General features: G+C 44.5%; 1 protein-coding gene across 1 annotated transcript in view; it reads left to right on the top strand.

Moving 5' to 3' along the window:
* The window catches only part of LOC128297087 (uncharacterized), a 93630-nt gene that overhangs the window by 47380 nt on the left and 24462 nt on the right, over nt 1–21788 (top strand). Inside the window, exons 8-12 of the mRNA XM_053032651.1 lie at nt 766–1174; nt 1241–1368; nt 1441–1656; nt 1743–1893; nt 1973–2048. Of these exons, the coding sequence (XP_052888611.1) occupies nt 766–1174; nt 1241–1368; nt 1441–1656; nt 1743–1893; nt 1973–2048 (980 nt within the window). The remainder of the gene's footprint in view (nt 1–765; nt 1175–1240; nt 1369–1440; nt 1657–1742; nt 1894–1972; nt 2049–21788) is intronic.

Raw genomic sequence — 21788 nt, 5'->3', positions numbered from 1 at the left:
TTGAAAAATCACATTGTGCAATTGATACAATTACGCTGATATGTTAGGCAACGTATACTTAGGCATTAAAGGATTTATGAAGGGGTTTTATTTCAAGTCATTAAGTCATTTAATCATCATTATAGTCAATGATCAGTTAATATTTGTTTGTGTTTGTTTGTTGTGTCTCGTGGTTTTATTAGTTTCAATAATGCTGTTCATCTGAGAAGGAGGATAATGTAAAGAAAATATGAATTTCCATTCACATGAATCCTGAATTTGATTTACTATCCTAGAGTTAGCGTGGAACATTCAGAAACTGATAAATACATTAAAAAAGAAAGTTTCATAGTGCGATAGCAAGTTTGAGCAGTTTTAATTGTTAAGAATTGTATTGATCGATATAATTCCTTTTTGTTTAATTCAATTATGTATATCTTAACACTAGGCCAAATGTTGTTGAAGAAGGACGTAAATTTCTGTTATGGCGTGCATCGACTAGTAACGTCCGCACGAGTTGCTTACATGACAATTCTTGTACAGGATTGTTTCTTTCTTCTGCACTCGATTATTACTATATTACCAAAGAGTTGAGATTCTTTCAATATTTATTCATAGCAGTCAAAATTTCATGTCGATATGGTATGGTAGAGCATAGCTCGTGACAGGTGTGATCAGTTCCGATCATTTCTTTGTAACAAGCGCCCGTCAACAAAGTGTGAAGATGTCTTTAATGTAATTATGTATTAAATTTCTAGTAATGGTTTATTTTTTCTATTTTTTTAGATGTACCATTTGTAAGAATACGTTCCCCACCACATCGATGGAATATCTGTCCACTAGTGCCGAGCACATGAACTCGCACGCGATGCACTTTCCCTGTCTCAAGGGGAGCAACGATCAGAGCCGTGTGTTGGCGTGCAAAAACTGCGTCGATAAGCTAACGATTCAGTGGGAAACGATGGATGCCCAGCGTGTACCGCTCGAACACCGGAAATACATTATCCCTTCGCCAACGCCAAATTCGGCTTCTATATCGCCAGGCGGTGGAAGTCTTGTACGGCCACAGTCTAGCGTCGGCGGTACGCCACCGTCCACACCGGCTTCCACCGTTCCGAGTACCTCAGTGTACTGTTTCATCTGTGGGTTACATTCGGAGCTGAGCTTCGCCCGGTTGCTGTATGCCAACAAGGAGGTAATCCGCATTATTAATCGCCCGTAAATTCCTTCTAACGTATTGTTTTGTTTGTTGTATTTATAGGGTTCTCGGCCTTACTTTCCGTTCCTGTTAAAGCACAAGTCGCCGCACAATGCCGAGCAGTTGCGCGGTGATAGTTCGGCACTGGTCTGTACATTCTGTTATCACTCGCTACTGAACCAATGGCGAAAGTAAGTGTTTTTGGTGGAAATGCTGTATGTCGTTCTCTGCTCTAACAACCCATATGCTTTTTTTCACTTCAGATACGAGGCGCAAAGTAATATTCCTCCACCAAGTGAGCGTGAGTACAACTTTCACGATTACTGTTGCCATCTTTGCGGCATAACGACGTACCGGAAACGCGTTCGGGCGCTTCCGATTCGGGAGTACCCGTTCGTAGCTAACCGAAAGTGTGATGGCATACTGCTGGAGAACGGTGATTACGCAGTGGTATGCCTCGACTGTTATGAAAGTTTAAGGTTAGCGAAATAACAATGAAACAATACGAGCGGAAAGAGAGAAGAATTTTATTCATAATGCAAATATCTTATCTCTTTGACCACAGGCAACAATCGGCCGAGTACGATCGGTTCGGAGTGGCAATTGAAAAACGAGAATACAATTGGGTTGCTCAACCACCACCACCTGAGGACAGCCCGGAAGTGTCAGTGGCACGTCTACCGAGCGGGGAGCGGTCTGATAAGGCGATCAAGAATGTGAGATAAATTTTAATTTTAAATTAATAAAGAATTTAGATGTAAATCCTAATTCTAATATGTTTAAATACCTTTTCAGTCTCAAGGAGGACTACGTTCGGCACCAAACAAGAAAAATTGTTCGCCGAAGGTCACAAACGACAAACGGGATGCATGTAAGTATTTTATACTTTAAAATTATAGATATATTGCATACAAGGCATCCGATTGTTATGTGTAAGAATCATTGTAACGTGTGAGTTAGTCCTTACTATGCATTATGATTTACATCCAAATTTTTGTTGAATATGTGATAATTTGTGATAATTATATGACTATTTTGCTATAAGTGATTTGAGGGCCGGGTGGTGGTGGTTCCAGTCTTAGCAAGACAGAACTGGTGGTACCACATCTTCGCTAGGCCATAATCCCGTACGCAGGATTGATTATCCAGCTACTGGAAATTAAATATAAAAGGAGCCTAAAATGCCAGACCTTCTGAAGTTGTAGTCCCAAAGAAAGAGAATTTGAGACACAGAAGGATACAGCAGTTCGAGATAGTTGGTGATATTAAACCTTCGTAATGTAAAGAGATATTTTGGTATGTGCCTTATGTGAAAAAAATTTCGTTTACGAAGTAGGAATGTTCAAATTTAAATTTATGAACTTTGAATTACAACAAAAAAGTGAAGTAGACTTATCCAACATTTTCGCCTTGCCAGAGCTTCCTCTGACAGTTGTATACTATTTTGTGTGCAATACATTCTAGTTCACCGCGCTGGATCGTGTCCATAATAAACATGGCAAACGCAGACTTTGCTCTCACACGAGGGCGCCACTTGTATCATCCTGAAGCTAACTCCTCAGTGTGGAAGTGTTGTTTGCAGTTTTTCGTTGCTCGAAATGGTTGTTTCGTTCAACGAGATGCATCTTCCTCTTGACGCTGTACGACGCCAATACATAGCTGGAAGCAACACATCCATGAGCTTTCTGCGGTTACGCTGGTGTCCTGGCGGAACGCGGTACGTTTCGAAGGACCGCACCGAAGTGCAAGCGTGCGCGTTAGTGGCATCCGTTTGCCTGATGCCTGCAAGCACAGGAGCGGACGGTAGCATTGTTTGTTTTTGTTCGAACCGCATTTGCACTGCACTCGATGGGATATCCGCTGTTCCGTCGTCTGCCGACCGAAACCCGTGTATCCTTTGCCTGAACGTGGTGCTGCTGCTGCTGCTCACCTTTCAAATGCGCATGTGTGTCCACACGACGGTTTATTACACCATCCTCCACGTTCCCCGCTGTCGCTTGTGTTCGTTTATCCTTTCGCAAAGTCTCGGTTTCTTGTTCTCTCTTTGATGATGGTGCACGTTTGACGGGTAGTGTCTGTCTTCCCGTTTCGCTTCCCATGAAGGGGGGGATTGGAATCGACCAGTGTGTGCACACGTGTCACTACCATCTGTATATGCGATCGGTGACGGAGAGCTACGCTTGGTGTGCTTGTATGGGTCATCATCCTCATCAATTTGCCCCCCATCTCGCGTGGCAGTTTAGGGGAAAAGACAAGAGTCTGCGCAAATTACTCCGAAAAGAGTGTACAAATTACCATAAATTGGTAAGAAAAACCACAACACGAAATCGGATAAACGAGGGCGCTTTAGCGCATTTTCTCTCGGGTTTTTTTTTTGTTCTGGCGCTTAAGGGGCAAGGTGTCGCTGCTTTTGGTATACATTGCCCTTCGGATGCGGTATCTGGAAGGTAAAAGGGGTGTGTTGTGCTTTGTGCCGGAGGGGGACGAGTAGCCGTATCGTCATCCGTATCCGTTTGATGGTTTCTTTGAGCTAAACAAACAAAGCATAAATACATAGCTTCCCGCGGTCAGAACTGCACACACACACACATGTACACGCATTCCGAGGATAAACGCAAGAGTAAATGAAATAGTCTCCCAAAGCGTAACGAGAAGATGGAAAGTAAAAGAGACGAAGCACACCAAACCACGTCGTTGTTGGGTTGCGAAAAAGGTGTATAACTTTTCGGATTTTCAACCTTATGGCAATCCTTAAGGCGCAGAGGTGGTTGTTCCAAACAGTGGTGGGGTGGTTTTGGTTTCGTTGCGAGTTCATCTATATTTTTTTTGTTCTTTGTTGCTTCCCCTGTTTCCTTTTTCGGCGGCCACGAAAAGAAAGATCGATTACCGATGGTTTTGACTAGCAGGAAAAACATGAACTAATTTGTGCAGATTGCGCACGCTGTTTGTTAGGGGCGAAGTTTATAATTCATGAGAACGCCGCCACACCTCAAAAGCGTTCAGCATTGAAATGCGAGAGGGTGTTGATACGACAAATGGGAATTGAAATTTCCGGCATAGCGCGGTAGAGAAAATACGCGCTCGTATTAACATTAAAATATATGCTTTGTTTATCTATTAGTTAATTTGGACGGTAAATTTGTTTACCGCAATAAATGTATATGAGTACCCAATTGACAGTAAAAATATTGGCTTTCAAAGTGGTTGCGGGGGTACTAAGTGAGAATAAAATATGCCCAACGACTGGTACTCTTCTGCCACGCCATTGTCCATTGGGTATTATGCAATCATCGTAGCAATCATCTTATCGGATTATGGGAAGCTATTTCCTAACCTACACTCCTCACAATTGCTATCAAAAAGGATTAGTTTAGATACCAGACATATTACAACCGCTGTAGATTGAGTAGCAAAAGACATTTCTCTTCGGCATCTGCCATCGTTCGTATAAGTTCAGCAAAACATTCCACTGGAAATGTTACCATGTGCATGTGAAGAATACGCACTTTGCCATTCTCGTACCGAAGCATGTGGGTTGGTTATGGTGGATAGAACCATGTCCACAAATCTTCTGGCAAAACGATGCGAGAAGCGAGCCATAAAACGTAGTCTTTTGGCAGCATTACCGAGACACTGTCCGGAACGACCGTGTGCGACATGGAAGAAGTTGGTGTGGATAAATATTTCACCCAAATCGTCCTTCTCGAAATACGCTCCGGCTCCGGAATGGGGCGGGAGGACGAGATTGTTGGAAAACTTTGGCTCCGTGCTGCTTATTGGGCAATGTGCGGTCTCGGAGGTGGGCCTGCAGCGGTAAATGTGTTAAAAAGGTAATGTTTAGGGGGAATGTTTAGTGAATAATTTGTTACGTTTCATGTGTTTGTGTGTGGTGATTCGCACCGGAAGATGAATCGTATGCGAACCGAGGGAGAGCTACCTCCAGGGAAGATGGCCGAGACAAGCGAGTACGGAATTGTACACTGTGGTGACCATTTGGGCGGATGGTGTTGTGCTCTGCGCTGCACGTTCTGTATCTTTTCTCGATCTCAATCTGCTCGTTCGTGGTCGTCGAGTCACTTGCCACCCAATCCATCTTTGGACCGGGCCTGCCTTTCGGCCAAGGAACGAGAGAGAGAATAGCAAGACTAACGGAACGATACGGGCGTGAAAAGTCGGATGTTTTGTTGCTGCAGGAAGCGCACCGCACGATATGGTGGTTATTAGGCGTGCATTTATTTTCACTTCATCTTTCATACAGCATCGTTCGTTTCACTGGCTGGGTGGTGCGTGTATGATGTCGGTACGTCCCACCGCAGGACATTTGGTTGGAACGGGATTCTTCTTTTAAGTAGCGAACTTTTATCTGGCGACTGAGGAACTGAGAAAGCGGGCATCTGTTGTTATTGCGAGGGTGAAAGTTTGAAGTTTGCCAGTGGTTTTCTGCTTGTAACTTAAGGCAGCAAGGAATGTAATCGAACATTTAGTAGGTAGAATTTACACGGTGCGTAGAAATGACATGTTGTTGGTATAAATGAAAGCAAAGCCTGAGGTGGCCACATGTGGTATGCTACTACAGGACCTCGAGTGTTGCTCGAGGCTTTTAAGGAGTTATTTATTTTGTGTCTTCATCCTGCAAAGTTTTTCTTTTAGGTTTATGATGGATATAATGTTTTTTTATACAGTTTCTTGTAATTCATCTAAAGTAGCAACAAAAAATACTACAATTCTCTTTGTCAACTTAAATCCATCGACCGTGTGTAGCGCCAACAGTAGTGGGAAATGTATGCCTGCGTCATGGAAATAAAATTACCATTGATTTTTGCCCAAACCAACCAACACGAAGCTAATGAAATCAAGCCAACCGAGTATCCTGATTAGTGCTCGCCTATACAAGCTCATCACGTAAACCCGTACACGCACACACTTGATGAGTTATGTTGAGAATCCTCTCCCTGTCCTTCCAACACTTCCTGCTCCTGCTAAAACTAACACACCAATGTGTTCATCCAAAAATCATCCGAGTGCCTTTGAAAACCGTGTGGAAAGCCGACTGCTTGCTGGTTGGATAGAGTAGGGTGGTCTTTCCCGATAAATCCAGCACATTACCGTAGCCCCGGTTCAAGTGTTCTTTCACGCTGTACGCGAAGTACGCCGTACGATTTGGGTGCTTCTTTGTGCTTGCCAGTGATTTCCCTCTTTTTTGGATCAATTTTCCCCCAAACGATACGGACCGTTGTTAGCTGTTTCGCCTCGCCATGTAGTGATTATCTGCGCTTTGGTGTATTTTATTGGCTTTGATTACCGTTCACGCGGCAGTAATCACTTTAGTGCACGATGAGGCAAGCGCAGGTATTAGTGCTGATCTGGGCGGTTGGTCCCGCTAGTACACGCGATTCAGAAATAGCGTTGATGGGAACATTTTCATCGAATTTCTGCGGCAGGTGAATGTGTAGTGGCAACGACGTGCAGGTCATCTTGTTTTGGCTGATTATCATCGGACTTTGAGGTTTATCAATGGTACAGGGATTATTAGGCACCGGAACAGGTAGATGATGATATAAAGAATAGAATAACAGCATCAAATTAGTATAATTATTCGTGTTTACGTTGTCAAAATGAAATGTATAATTGGATAAATTATTATATAATATGTCTATTTTTACATCAATCTATAATTTTATAATTATGATTACAGATTTTTATCTTTCTAGTTAAATTTTAATGTAATTTTATTGTAAATTGTTTGCAATGTAAGATTTATAATTTGTTGATATTTCATTCTGTACCTCTGAATTACTGTAGAATCTAACTGCTACAGCTGTATTACATGGTAGTTCATCAGGAGAATATTATTTTAGAAATCTTAATCGTAGTGTCTTCATTTGAGAATCTCCTTCACGACACCACCATATTTAATTGCCGATGATTATCTTTCCTCACCGTCAGTAATATGGTTCCGTGTCAGCACCAAGCATGGAAGGTATTTCATTTTTCCATTCGTTAGGTAATCCCTTTCCCGCCCACTGGAGAAAGGATTTGAAAACACCTACCAAGTGGCGCAAGCGTTAGAATCCCTCCGACAAACAATCTCATTTTCGCTAAGAATGTGTAAACGACCATCATCTTCCACCGTCGGCAGGCAGTAAAGTGAGTTCTTCCGGCTATGTTAAGCAAACCCCCATATTATACACAGGTCGACTAAGGTGTGAAAACCTTTGAAACCGAGCCGGAATTCTTCTCCGACCGCTGGACTTCCGGGTAAAAGGGAGGAGTGAAAAGGAGGAACTCAACATTCCTTTCCGTGAGAATAGAAAGCCCTGCGGACCGTGTGCTAGGGGGCGGTTTGAACCACAGAGTGAGGCAATAGAATGTGGCAATGTTTTGAGAAACTTCAAAAATGTTGGCCCTTGTTCACTAGCTGAAATTGTGCGGGTGTTCAAGTATTGGTGTGGATAGTATTTTTTTTTTGTGAAAGCATTTAGATATTTTTTTCTGGAAGGTTGTTTTATGAAAGTATAGCATATCTTATAGTTTTTTGTCATTTGACTTCGTGTTGCACAAAATTCCACCATTTGTTCCGTTTTGCTACAAAATTGAAATGCAATCATTGCCGCAAAACGCAATAAAAGAGGTTGCAAATCACGTCTGCTGTGCATTTAATTGCGATAGCAATTTATGTTAAATTATGCATGTGAAAGATAGCGCAAATCAATTGCCATTTGCATCGGTAAAGAAAGACAGATGGCTTTCTAAAAGAATACCGAACCAATAAAGCATAAACAACCGCAATGTACTCGTCTCTTGCACCTCTAGAACTGAAGCATGACACATATCATCATAACCGTAACAATAGATAATCAAATCAAGCGATTTAATTAGATTTCGTTTGCTTGCATCTGCACGCTTTCGATGGAGGATGTAGTAGCACATCCACTGGCTGTGTACTATGTGGAGCGTTCGGTTGATTATAAACCGACTGGCTTCTCCTATCCTATCGACCGGTCCATGCGGAATGCAAAAAGTGATGCTAGCGAGTTTCACGAACAATAGATAAATCTTTCTGTATTAATAGAAGCAGTAGCGAGCTAGCTGTCGTATGTAGTTTCAGTTCGTTTACCAATTTGTATAGACAGCAACATCCACGTCCTTGCGCTAAAAACATTGTGGAACACGCGTTGCACAGTGCAAATTGTAACGATAGCTTTTATTTATTTTACCATCGAGCTTTCGAACAACGACACCAGACCGAGTTGGTAGTTGGTTTGCCGGTTGCACTTGTGTAAGGTTTGGTTGTACTTTACATTGAAGTTATTGGCAGTAAACTTGAGCTTTTTTACATTTCCACGACTCAAACAGAGAACACCACACAGATCTCAATGTTTGTACGTTTTAGGATAAAAATAAGCAAACCTAATCAATTAAATTAAATTTATTTTTATTATAAACGGAATAAATTAAACAGCCAACTGCTCAACAATTAAACCTAACATTATTTAAGAACTTAGCGAATAAATGTAATTTTGTCACCATTTTGAAATTCTGTATCAGTAAATGCAACTGCAGAAGGACGAGTCGGGCAAAGGATTGCCAGGAATTCAATGGTACCTCCGGTGGATATATTGCACAAACGCATCTATGTACACAACGTCGTGAAACTGAGCTACCACAAGCGCCATCTGTCAAAAAGTAACCCAAACAACAGCTCCACCACTAAAAAACTGAATCGTTCCTGTCTGATGGCGCATAGCGATATGATCTCGCTGCTTTTGCGACTTCCATGCGGATTATCACAGCACGGACACTAAAATCGTTGCGTTAGGAGGCGCATTCAATTTTAGGTTATGATCTAAAATTCGCGAGTAGCGATGGAATAGTTTTTGAATATTTGAAATTTGATTTAGTTCCTGCGTATTTTTTATTGTGTACACCTCATACGTGTTTCTCGTACGAGTCAGTTCTCAGAACTTAGCAATCATGTTGGTGCAGATGCATTTGTCCCTTTCGCTTGCCAAGTCTGTACCAATTTTACCACCGTCCAGTACCAATTTCGCGGAAGTCGTCATCCGAACCGTTGCATTCTTTCCCCAAAAAGCTGACAGCATCGATCTCTGCCCGATGTGGAATTCGGTTGCCATGGTGTGTGCAAATCCTGGACTATTCCTGAAGCCCGAGCACAAAGTGGCTTTGGGTCGATGTGTTGTTGATAAAAGGGAAGGATTCGAACAATGTGGAGAGGTGGAGCGCTAAAAAATTTGATGCGCAAAAACGCTATCAAAAACAGAACTCTGAAAATACTGCACTTCTGTACGTAACGCGACCTCTCGATTTGTTAGAAGTTAGAAAAAAAAATGCTCCCGATTAGTGAAAAATACTTCACCGTCAGTTCCGATGATGCTCAAACCTCTAATGGAAAGTTTGTTCTGCTGTCATGTTTGCGTATCGATCGCCTTCAAGTGTGCCTCCCAGGAAATAGAACACGAACAAAAGTGTGTATTGTGCAGTTTTATCTTTTCGTTTTTCAATTATTTGTATTCTTCCTTCACAGCTTCAAGTAGACTGAATGTCCAAAAGTTAAAACGGGCTGAAAGATCAATTCTGGGGTATGTCTATTAATGAATTGTGTTAGCAATTCGTGTATTTCAACATATAGTTGAAAACATTGATTGTAAAAGGTTTTTTTTAAACGTTCGATGTTACAAAAACAGATTAATATTTCAATATCACGAAGGAATTAATTAAAAAATAGAACACGAAATTTTTGACGAAAACACTATTTTTTGTACGATAATATTAAATTTATCTCAATCGAGATGTGAGTTTCCCGGTAGTGGTGGCGTTCTGATTCAGGATGACATGTGTGTGATGCTGATGCGATAAAGGTGATGTTTATCGTTCGAAAAATCGATATGAATCGTTCTGCCAATCCTGTAAAACCCTTTCACAACCGAAATACCCCGTATACACTATAAGAAGCGTATGATCACCCAAAGCGGTATTGATCCATTCACCCGACCGGATTGTACGGAGTTTACCGAGTGGGTGGGAGTCATTTGCGCTTGATTTGATCCGACATAATGCAACTGGCTTATGAACTGAAACATTTAACTCAATTTGACCACACCGGAGGTGTGCGCTGGTGCGCGGCGAGGAACAAAGGATGCGAACCAGAAAGAACCAGCGAGAGAGCAACCGGACGTGTTCCAATCAAGTGAAAGGCTAAACGTGCGATAAGAGTGTGTCCCCTGGCCAAGTGTTGACCAGGATCAGCGACCAAAGATGCTATCGACAACGACAATACCCTCACACCACACCGGGGGTCCGCTCTCGGTACGTTTTTCCGTCTCGCATCACCGGCGTTCGATCCATTTATGTGCATTGGTCTGATGTTGGCCTGCTGCTGCGTCGGATGCTCGCAGTCCTCTTGGACCTCGTTACGATACGCTGGATGTCCGGGTTGCTCGTTCATACTACACCGCAACGAACAGACGATGTCGTTATCGTCCATGTTTCGTGTGCTGCTTTATCCTTCGGCAAACATTGCCCAGCAAAAACGTCGATGGACATTCTGGCAAGTGTTTGTAGTTGTCGATCCGGGACTCTCTGATGTGTGTGTGTATGTATGTATGTTGGCTTGATGCACGTTACCGTAACCTCAATCTTGCCAATGAGCCATTTCTGTTCGAGTACGTACGCAGGCAAAAGCAAATGATTTGCGCTTGGCGTAGGGGAGCTTAAGGGTGATAAGCCCAAAGACCAACAGGGGGGAAAGACCCGACTCGAACGCATTACTAAGTAGCAATGTGTGACCGGAACACGTCACACATCTAGAGGGAAACAATCGTCGTCGATTCAATTAGGCGACGCAATAGCATACATACACACACAAGTGACACGTCGCAGGAAGAAGAATTGTGGGGCATACGGGTCCTTTAGGCCATAAGTTCAATAAAGAGAAGAACGTCTCCATACGCTGGGAAAGGAAAGTACATGTATGAACGAGCGTATCTAATGCGAGAGAATCGATAAGTGGAAAACTAAGGCTGGGAAAGCGAAGTGCTGTTATCCCGAGCTCGTTTATGTGTGAAGATGTCCTATTCTTCAAGCCTCCCCATACACGCGCAATTGGCAAACAGGCAAGATGACAAAATGATCCATAGTTGCTTTACCAATAACTCTCTGTTTACGATGAAATGTGTGCTACATTATAGAGTAATTGATTGTGGAATTTTGAAATAAGTAATTTCTGTACATTATTTCAATTAAGTATTGTTTCGTTAGTTGCATGTTTAAAGTAAAATGACTCTTCCTTAACAGCGTTTGCCGAATCAGATCCATCGTTAGCTGCGTACTGCTCGAGAGCAACCGTAGCTAATCGTGAGCCTTTCAGTATGGCACCCAGTAGTGTGTAGGTTCGAATCCCATTGGTAACATGTTTGTTTGTGTATTTAATTGGCGCTGGAAACAGATAATCACACAGTATAAACGAAAAGAGGAACCAAACGCTTACATAAAATATTCTCTCGATTGAGAGAGGGGTTGAATGGATGATATACCACTTCCTCTTCTTCATGATGGGAAAATATTGTTCTTCATTACACTCCCTTCCCTTAAGAAATATCGGTTTGTGTTGCGTTGTACTTCGTGATTATTATATTATTTTATGCCCTTTGGTGAGCAGTTTTTCCGCTCTATCCACTATACATTATTCATCCTGTCCCATTTTATTCACTTTACGAGTTGTCTTATCATTTCTTTTACGCTTACTATCCGTTAGAGAAAGAGATTTTCAGACGACAAAGAACGACTAGTTGCGAGAACAAACTTCATTCGTCCGCTTATTGGCATTGGATGTTCGCTGGGGACGGGAGCATACAACCCGAAGTGACCGTCCACTTGAAGCACCGGATCGCGACAGGAAAAGTGTGACACTGTATAATATGGCTGTTGACTAAATTGAAACATTGTTCGGCAAAGTTGTTACTTGGTGTTCCGTACTGTTTAGAGCGCTGTCCGTGTACGACCTCCGAAAGGCGAAGGTGTATCGTGTTGGGCACTGGTTCGAGGTTGGCAGTTGCCGTTTCCTATTTCTTTCCCGCAGGACACACTGTTTACATCGAGATTACAGTGTACAGTGCGCTGTGTGTGCGCCATTACGGGAAGCTCCGCCAGGGGCACTGGGATAAAGTTTTGCTTGTTCGGCTTGAGTACCAGTTTCCGAATGCGGACGGTAAAAATTGCTCCCAAGAGCGCCGTTCGTAAAAGAAGGTTGGTGGAGCAGAGAGGAGTGTAGCACAATGTTACTACCGCCGGTTCACATTTCACTCCAACGAGGTGGGACGGTGAGAGGAGTAGCGTTCGGGCGTGAGGGTGATGAAGGTCCATTAAAAGATAATACCCGTAATTTGTTAGATTCACCCTTGGACGGGTGGGGGCCGGGAGGTATAATGTGGAGAATTGAATTGGGAAACTGTGTTTATTGAATGTAATGCGCGTATGGTGACAATTTGTTCACACAAAACGCATAATTCGGCACGAATTATTAAACTTTAGTGAGCAGTATGAAATGAGACGAAACGGCCTGTGCAATATATCGTTAGGCCTTTGTTTGGTAGCCTTTTGTAATCAATTAATTATCCTTGTTACACGTGGTTGCGCTTTGTCTAACTTTAGGCATTGTCACATCAACACGACCATTTAGTAAAATATTATTTTTGACATAATTTCCATTTAATAAAAATGTTAATGTTGGCATAATAATAAATAACAATTGTTCACTAATTTTTCTATATCGTAAGCATCACTTACAAACAGAATGATGATAATGGAATGAATGCGAAATGCCATGCACTTGAATCGTTCGATATGAATTATTTGGCCACCGTCCACGGCGATATCGTTAGCAACCACAGCACTGCAAATGGCTAACACTCCTAGGGTGAATGTATGCGTAATCTCAATGAACAATTTAATTGCAAATCTTCACCAACACACAGCGTGATGGCATGTGGCCGACAATTTAAAAAAAAAAACATCGATCGTTAAGCTTTCGTTGTGCAAGGGCACCATTGTAAACAATGCTGCAGCAACAGATTTCACCAAAAGCGAACATCACCAACGAATTCCAAAATTTTGGGCGACTCGTCACCATCACCCACTTGCAACATTGGTGTGGGGGGGGGGGGGGGGGGGGGGGGGGCGCAGGGGTGGTGCGTACAGTAATGAGTGGCACTGTGGTCATAAAATAATCGTACCATTTTGGGGGTCGAATATTCCAATTAGTCTGCGTTTATGCTGCTGCCTGAGAAAAGGGGGTGGGTTGTGCTTGGTGGAGTCATGTTTCTGTCACCCGAACCCAACCCGACCACCGCCGTCCAGCGACAGGTAACGATATCGGGGTTGTGCACTTTTAACTGGAATGTGATTATTATTATTGCTCCGAAATCTCTTTCTCGCCCGAGATTGGGTTGGTCTGGGGATCGTATTGGTGGGATGGAGAAGGGATCATTTGTGTAGCCTTTTGAATGAATTCATGAAAACTGGTGCAAAAGAGGTAAAAGTCGCGGAACGGGGTGTGTACCGTGCTGCGCTCGATTGGGTTAAGTGGTGAAGCAACTTTCGGATGCATAAATAGGGGGTTCAAATGGCAAACACACAGCGACGGTTTCAGTGATATAATCCGCACAACAAAGGTCGCAGGAGGCTCACATTTCTGCGCGCGGGATGACGATAAAGGTGTGAAGCTTGTTTACTTTGGTGATAATACTAATTTGAAACAGTACAGTGTCTATCATCAATTTATAATTTATTTCTTGTACACCTGTACTAAATGTAATATATTAATAACATATTTTACATATTTTCCTAAAATTGTTACTTAATTTAAGATATTTTAAAACACAGCAAAATTATTGTTAAAATCATTTTATGGAACTATTAAAAGAAAGTATACTTCACATTTAATTATTTAAAAAAATATTTTCAAAATCATCATTTTCTGTAAGACACACTGTGCTCTCGAATACACCGCCCGAAAAGCTACACTAATTGCTTCTCAAACAATTTATTTTACCATCGGGCACTGGTACACCCGTGGAGCGCGGTGGTACGGTAGTAGTTTTGCAAGGCGAAAGAATTATGCTACAGCACGACGACACTTTGCCTGGCATCGACTCTCCCCCCTTTAAACGGCCCACACTTCGAACATGGATATGTCGTGTTTCACCGTTGACACTGCTAATGAAGGTCCTGTTAATAGGGAACTGTGGGACCTGGGGAACTCTGCAGCAAACAGCAGAAGGGAAGGGAGAGAGGAGGGCGGAGGGTGTACTGTGTTGGCGAGTGAGTAACAACACCCCGACCAACACGAACTAGCGTCCAGTTAGTGGTTTTTGCTGTGGTGCGGCTCCGGTGAGTGTGAAAAGCGAAAATGGCAAAACGGCACCATAATTTGCACTATGATGGGCAAAACTTGCACCACAAACGTGGAAGACATTTGCGTATGGTTGTGTGTGTGTGTGAACGACGATGTACGGTCAACAACTTGTCGCTTTGTCACTTATTGCACACTTGGTTGGCATTGTGGTAGATTAGTTTTTCGTCGACCATGCCGGAATTGTGTTCCATGATCCAGGAAGGGAAAGTGTGGTATGAAGGCCCCCCTCCCCCTTCTTCCTCCCACTCCCCCCCCCTATCCACATTGCCACCCTTACGCATTAGTCGGTGGGGGCATGCAACAACTGTGGGTGCAAACCCCATCCAAAGTGAGAAATGTGGAGTAGCTCGGTGCGGTTTTTGTGTGTCACTAACTTAAAAGACCATTAAATAAATCTTCCATCCGAGAATTTGTGTTGCCACATTTTCACGACTCGCTTCCGTTTCCAATCGCTATTTCCGCCCGTAAGTGCGCCAGTATGCGGTGCGGTATGGCATCCACCCCCCTCAACGAGGAAGCGAGAAGGAACGGGCGAACTGTGCTCAACCTCTGACAGAGGTTTAGTTTTCGGTTCGTTTCGGTTCGTTTGCGTGGAAAAGTGGTGGGCGATTTTCTTTGCTTCGATTTTTTTTTCACAAACTCTCTCCCGGTGAGGTGAAAAGTACGCGGAGAAAAATGTGTTTCTCCAGAAGGGTGGTGGGGGGGGGGGGGGGAGGGGGGGGGGGTAGGGCATCCTTGCCGTTGTGTGTACCCAGTGTCGGGCATCGGGGTTTGAATTCTCTCCGCTGTAGGTACTTGACACCTTTTCAACTCAATCAACGTACCCGCAACATCGCTCCCATCACATCCCCCCTACCGCCCGAGATACACACGGAAGGGGGGTTTTGTTTTATTTCGGTTTTTGCTCACAGCACACACATTCAAAATTTTCCGCCCCACAAATCACACACCCAGAACCCTCGCCGGTGTGCTGCCGTTGCTCTCACACACAGTGTTGTTTTCCCTTGTTGCTACCGTTATATACCGGGGCGGGAAAATAAGGGGTGTGGAAGGAAGAGCGAGATAAAAAAAGGATTTCTTCTCACTCACCCACACATATACATGTAAAGCACCACCTTATGAGCGTCCTTTCGAAAGTGGTTGCTTTTTTCAACGCACGACACGGTTCGTATATTATCCTTTTTCCGCTTGTCTGAAGGACTTCCCTCCCTTGTTGCGCCGGTTTGGCAAACACCCGAACCATACGGTGCTGTCGTCGATGGTCGATGGTGTACGAATCACATCGGAGGCAAATCGTCGGTACATGAGTGTGTTGAGGAGGTGGGAAAATGGGTGTAAGGGGGGAGGGGTGGGGGGGAGGTCACATTGTGGGGGGGTCCCATAAAAGTCAACCGCAGGCGGGATCGTTTTCAAATCATTTCCGCAGCACGAACATCATACTCTTCTTCTGCCTTGCGGCTAGCTGGTGGGGATGGTGAAGGAGGGGGAGAGAGGGAGGGTGAACTTTGGGGCATGACATCAAGGAAGGAAAAACGTAATTGAAATGCTGGAGAAAGTCGAATGTTTGTGTGTGGTGGGTGGGTGGGAGGACAGTGAAGGGAAAAAAGCGATTCCCCGTCATGTTTTTGTTGCCTTTTGCCTGTGCTCCGGTATTCCGGTGTTGCACAAAATACACACACACACACATGCCCCCCCCACCCCCCCCCCCCCCCCCCCCTTACTCCTTCTGGTAACCGAGACGTCAATGGCAGCCGGCAAAGGAGTAGATTTTCCACTTGTGTGTACATTTGCACGGGAGAGCTATACAGCAGAGCGGCACCGTTCGTACCGCTGTGGTGCTACCGAGGATGAGTTCCTTTTTTTGTCCAATTCTTGTTGTATGTTGGATGTTTTTTTTTCTCTTGCTGTTAAGTGGTCCCCACTCACAACTCATCAGGTGTGAAGCGAAGTTCGTGACGGTTTGTGTTGTGTATCCTTTTTCGAGTGGAAAATTGAGAAGAATCACTTTCACTCCACTGCTTTGGAGTTTAATTTGTGTTTGCAGAAGCGAGCGAGTAGAGGACGGTGGAGAGGAGCGGGGCGACAAATGGGAGAAATGGTGGAGGACGAGGGGAGAAATGATTGGCCGAATATGTTGCTTCGTGTTATCGAGTCCCGGTGTACTCATCGCATCGGCAGCAATATAAGGAACTCCACTCGCCGCTGCTGGTACATATACACTGGTAAGCATTCCACTAATACACCGTTAAGCTGGCCATTTTCTGCGGGTCCCGCGTGTTGATATGGAAAGGACTTCCCTAGGAATGGTCGGACCAGCAAAACGCATCACTGTTTTTGCTGCTGCTACTGCTGCTCGTTCCCGGCTATTGGATGTTTGGGTAGTACATATTTCAAACGCGATATCCTCAACCCGACAGCCCACCAAAGCCCTGCTGCAGGAACAAACACTCTCCGCGGTGTCCTCTAGCGCCAAAACCAACGCTCCCCCCTGAAACTTTTCAACTCTCGGGGAAAAGTGCTGTGCTGCTGCAACAAATGCGCAACGGCGGCACACGGGTACGGGCAAAAACCCACACCACCCCCCAGGAAAAGCGTTTCCTTCTCCCGTTTTATGTTCCGGGCGTAAGCTCAGCCAGTGCCGTCCGTCCGTCCGTCCGTCCCTTTGGGTGTGCTGTGCACGAGCACACTCTGTACTCGATGTGCCTATCCTTTTGCCTTGTCACTCCGTATGACACTCTTACCTTTGGCACTTTGGTGGTGGTGTGACAGCCAGCAACAAAGAACGGCACTCGGAGAAGAGTGGAGGGGGCGGAGGTAGAGCGAGGAACGAAGGGTGGCGTAAGAGTAAAGCAAGTTCAGCACGGTAAACGGCTGGTATCGGTGGTGAAAAGTAGAATAAATACGCCGTGAAACATGGTGCCAACATTTGTAAGTCGATTTGCCCTTACCCCCCGTGGCAGTCCTTTGCCTTCCGCCCTGCAGCAGGCTCCGGAACATGGAAACCGGGTGAGGTTTGCACCACGGGTGGAGTCGCTTGAACTGCGCACCGTTTGCAGGGTGATGACGTTCAACGGGTTACAGTGTTGCCAGACTTTATCAAGTGTGATAGTGATTTCTTGTGGTCTTTTAAATACAGATTATTGTTACTTTTTACGTCGCTTCTCAATGATCTTGTGTTTTGTGTCGTTGTTTTACCGTTTAGTTTAATTGTATTAAAGTTTTTTATATTTAATGTTTTCATTTAGTTTGTTTCTAATATGTTTTTGCTGAAAATAATTTATTCTCCACTCGATTTGTTACGGTAACTATCACTATCCTTAGCAGTAGTACACAAATCCTACTGCCAAACCGTGGAACCATTAAACTAACCTGTGACGGTGGTTTTTCGATGTGGTGCTAAGCATCTTCTTGTGCACGGTGACCATCTGCGCTCTATGGTAACTATGCACGAGCTTACATCCTAGCTCGTTTGCCGCGTTGTCCGGGAGACGTGCAATGATCCCCTCAAAATGTGGACAACTTCGTTAGTTAACCTTCTCTCGCAGTGAACTGTGGTGTGCTGCTGTTGATGCTGCTGCTGCTGCACCGCATTGTCGGAGACCGTGAAACGCGGCGAGTTGGTCCCAACGATGATGATGCGGTCCTGTGGTTTTGGCATCGTTGGCAACCAGTTTTGCGAATCGACTTGTTCGACATTATGTGCGCCTTGTGACGTTTTTTTTTGTTTGCCGTCGAAAGGCTGAAGATAATGGGAGAGATGTTGGAGGTACAGGCCCCAAAGGATCGTACAGGTAATCGTACGGTGATGCGCACATCATGCACAACCATCGCGCCATGTTGTGGAGATGGCATGGCCAGCCTCTCAAATGCGCTCCCGTTACTGTTCTGCTTATTGTTGTATCGTTGCTGTGTGCAGTTCTTTCCACACTGGAACACGGTGAAGGATGCGGGTTTTTTTTTCGTGTTCTTCCGGATCGATTGAAATACTGATGCGAAGAGGATACAAAAAAAATTGGCATGGGATGTATTCTGTAGCATGTCTGGATCGGTGACAGCACACACACACACAACCTGCGTATTCTTTGCGTGTTGGTACTGTATTCCTATCGGTGCACCGGTTTCCACTGGTGCAGTTTCTATATTTGTGAAAGTTCCCAGCTCACAAGAGGGATCCGATCGGAAGGAAAATTCCTCCGAGATGATGATGCACTATAACAATCGCATCTTTCGTACCCTCTGGCCTCCCCCATTGATTCGCACTGGAAATCGTGCGCTCACCCCGCAATGTGGGGCGAGTATATACTTCCACACCGGAAGCGTACATTTTCACCGGAAATGGAGAGGCTTTTTTTGCGTTAGTACATTGTTCGCCTTCTATTGGATTCCGGACCGTTGTACGCTGGAGAGTTCGGAATGGATATCACACGCGCGCACTGCAAGATCTCCGAAGAGTAGTAACGAACTCTATGCTCTATTTTTTTCACTTAGTACAGGCAGAATGGAATGGAATTTCACCTGATCTTCACTAGCCGATGGTGGCATTCTTTTTATCATGTCCTCCGTTGTACATTCTGCAGCGATCTGTGCAGCACGAGTTTATTAAATTGTTTCCTTTCATCTTTCGTTCTATATGCGTTTCTATATGCAAAAAAAAACACACAAACAATCAAATGTTACCAAGAAGCTGTGTTTGCTAACGTGTTACGCTAACAGTGTCATGTTGCATTGCTTCTATTTTTGCCTTTTCAACTCTTAAATTCGGTCCTCGTTTAGAATTCTAGTTTATGATGTGTTGATAGTCCGTTCTGTTGAAGTCGTGACTAACTTCCACTCCACTTGTCTAGCTGTTTGTATGTTAAACTTTATGTGTTTTTAATTGTTTATTCCGTGCATCTCATTGGATTTCCTGTTCCTGTCTTCTGGTGGAATCTTTCTTTTTTTTTATTTATATATCTTTGAGCCACTTTTGCGGTACGTTATATAAAATCCTCAAGGAATTAGATACTGGCATCGCAGACAATACATTCCACTTTCCAACATGATCTCATCGGCAATGAGCATCACATATTATTCATGTTTAAATTTTTGTATATCATAGCTTTCAACTTTGTTGTTTATTTTATTACAACTTTTTTAATTTGTTTCTTTAATGTTTTATTTAGTACTTTATGTATCTCTTCTTGACGTAACGACCTTCTAGATCATGCCTGCAATTTATAGCTTACTTTATATAAATTGTATTTTTGGAATAAGCTTGAACAAAGAATGTCCGTTTGTTTTGTTCATATAATTATTTAAAAATCATTTTGTCTTATCATCTGGTGCGGTTATCTTATCATCTGGTGAAGTTTTCTTATTATCCGGTGCAGTTGTCTTATCGTCTGGTGTAGTTATTAATTGAAGATTTGTTATACAATTTAAGTTTTTTATTTCTATCTTGTAATTCCTCGTCTAAGCGATTACAAATTGAACCTAACAACAATGCTCCGATTATCTCCTACTTACAAGAGCAGTTCGCTTCACAAAAAAAGTGATCACTACCGTCACGCTTTTTTGCTGTCCTGCTCAACGCTGAATGGAGCGTTGCAGTTTTGCTGTGCCGTGCAGCGCAAGGACGGCATTGCATCGCACCATCCTTTTTCTCAGCCAATGTGTCCCGCCAGATGGCGTACGCAGCATCCTTTCACTATAGCAACACTCACGCTTCAACTTGGCTGCGTGCTGCAAGCATACACGTCTTCCAACACTTGCACGAAGCCATGATGCACATGTATGTGCTATGTGGCCACTACCAGCGCACCATTTTCCGACGGTGGATCCGACTGTTGCTGGCCTTTCGGCCCCGTGTGCATGTTGGTGAGTGAGGTTCTCGAGTGCACAGGCTCAGCGCATCCTTTTACTCGCAGAGACCAAGAAAGGGGGATAATGCTTTTCAATGTGTGTGCCAGCTTCTGCCACGAATCTTGCATCCACACACATACATACACGGAGCGGTACAGCGACTTGCGAATGTACATGTTGTGCCGCTTGCTGGTTCCTTTCGTGTGAGTGGCCTTGTACATGGCACCATGGTGCCGTAGACGTGCAGCATATGGTTGTCGCTCGCTCGCATCCCGACAACGATGCGATGACCCGGCACATGCACATCCACTCTCGTCCGCCGCGGCACATGGTGGTGGTTTGCCGTCGTCAGCATCAGCATCATCCCGTGTTGTGTACCACCTTCCAAGTGGTCTCTTTTGCGTGTCTCTGCTTCTTTGTGTGCTAGTCTCTCTGTCTCCCGTCCGCTCCGTGCTCCGTCTAGCGGCAAACATTTGGTGTGTGTGTATATATAAAAGGGCGGCACATATGGCACCAGCAGGGGCGACTGTGCAACAGCCACACCGAGAAAGACTCTCGCTCTCCGCCAGATCAGACCACAAACACACGGACACACCGGGGGCAGCAGATAGATTCCGCAAGGAAAAGTAATGCCTCGTGCTGCGTGTCCCGAAGTGCCGGAAAACCCCAGCCCACCCCAGCTGTGAGCTGTCTCACACGCATACGAACGCAAACTTCTTAGTCCTCTCGCTCTCTCGCTCTCTCACTCTTTCTCTCCCACTCTCGTGGTGTACAGTCCTTCGGTGCGGCGTTCGAGTTCTTGAGTTCGGTGCGGGGAAAATGGAACTTCAAGTCGTCCGGTCCCTCAAGTTGGCCGGCAGTTTCTCAGTAGCAGCTGTCGCAACAGCAACGAACGCGCACTGTTCCCGTGTCTGTCGTGTCGTTCTGTGTCCGTCGTCGTCGTCGTCGTCGAACGTGCTCTCTGTGTGTGCCGTTGCTTGCCATGGTAGGGCCCCGCCGGCGGCGAACGGCCAGATGATGTAGGGAAGGTTCCGGGGTGTGCCTGGAAAAGGATAAAAAAAAGCGTGACGGTGCGTGGAAGGAAGGCAGAGTAGAAGCAAACGGTGTTCGGGTGAAGAAAGAGAAAGCAATGCAATTGTGTGAAGAGCGAGCAGCTGGATGGAACCGCACGCACACACACACTGAGCGCAAATGGGCAAACGATGGTGGTTGTGTGTGCGAAAGAGGAAATGGTGGGATAATGATGTGGGTGTGTGCACGTTTCACTTTGTGTGATGTTTGGTGTTGTATTGTAAAGAAGAGAGAGGGAAAGGATACCCAGCAGATGCACACCCCTGC

Source organism: Anopheles moucheti, chromosome 2 (genome assembly GCF_943734755.1).
Source record: "Anopheles moucheti chromosome 2, idAnoMoucSN_F20_07, whole genome shotgun sequence".
NCBI lineage: Eukaryota > Metazoa > Arthropoda > Insecta > Diptera > Culicidae > Anopheles > Anopheles moucheti.
Note: the sequence above shows the minus strand (reverse complement) of the source record. Positions and strands in the feature narration are given on the sequence as shown.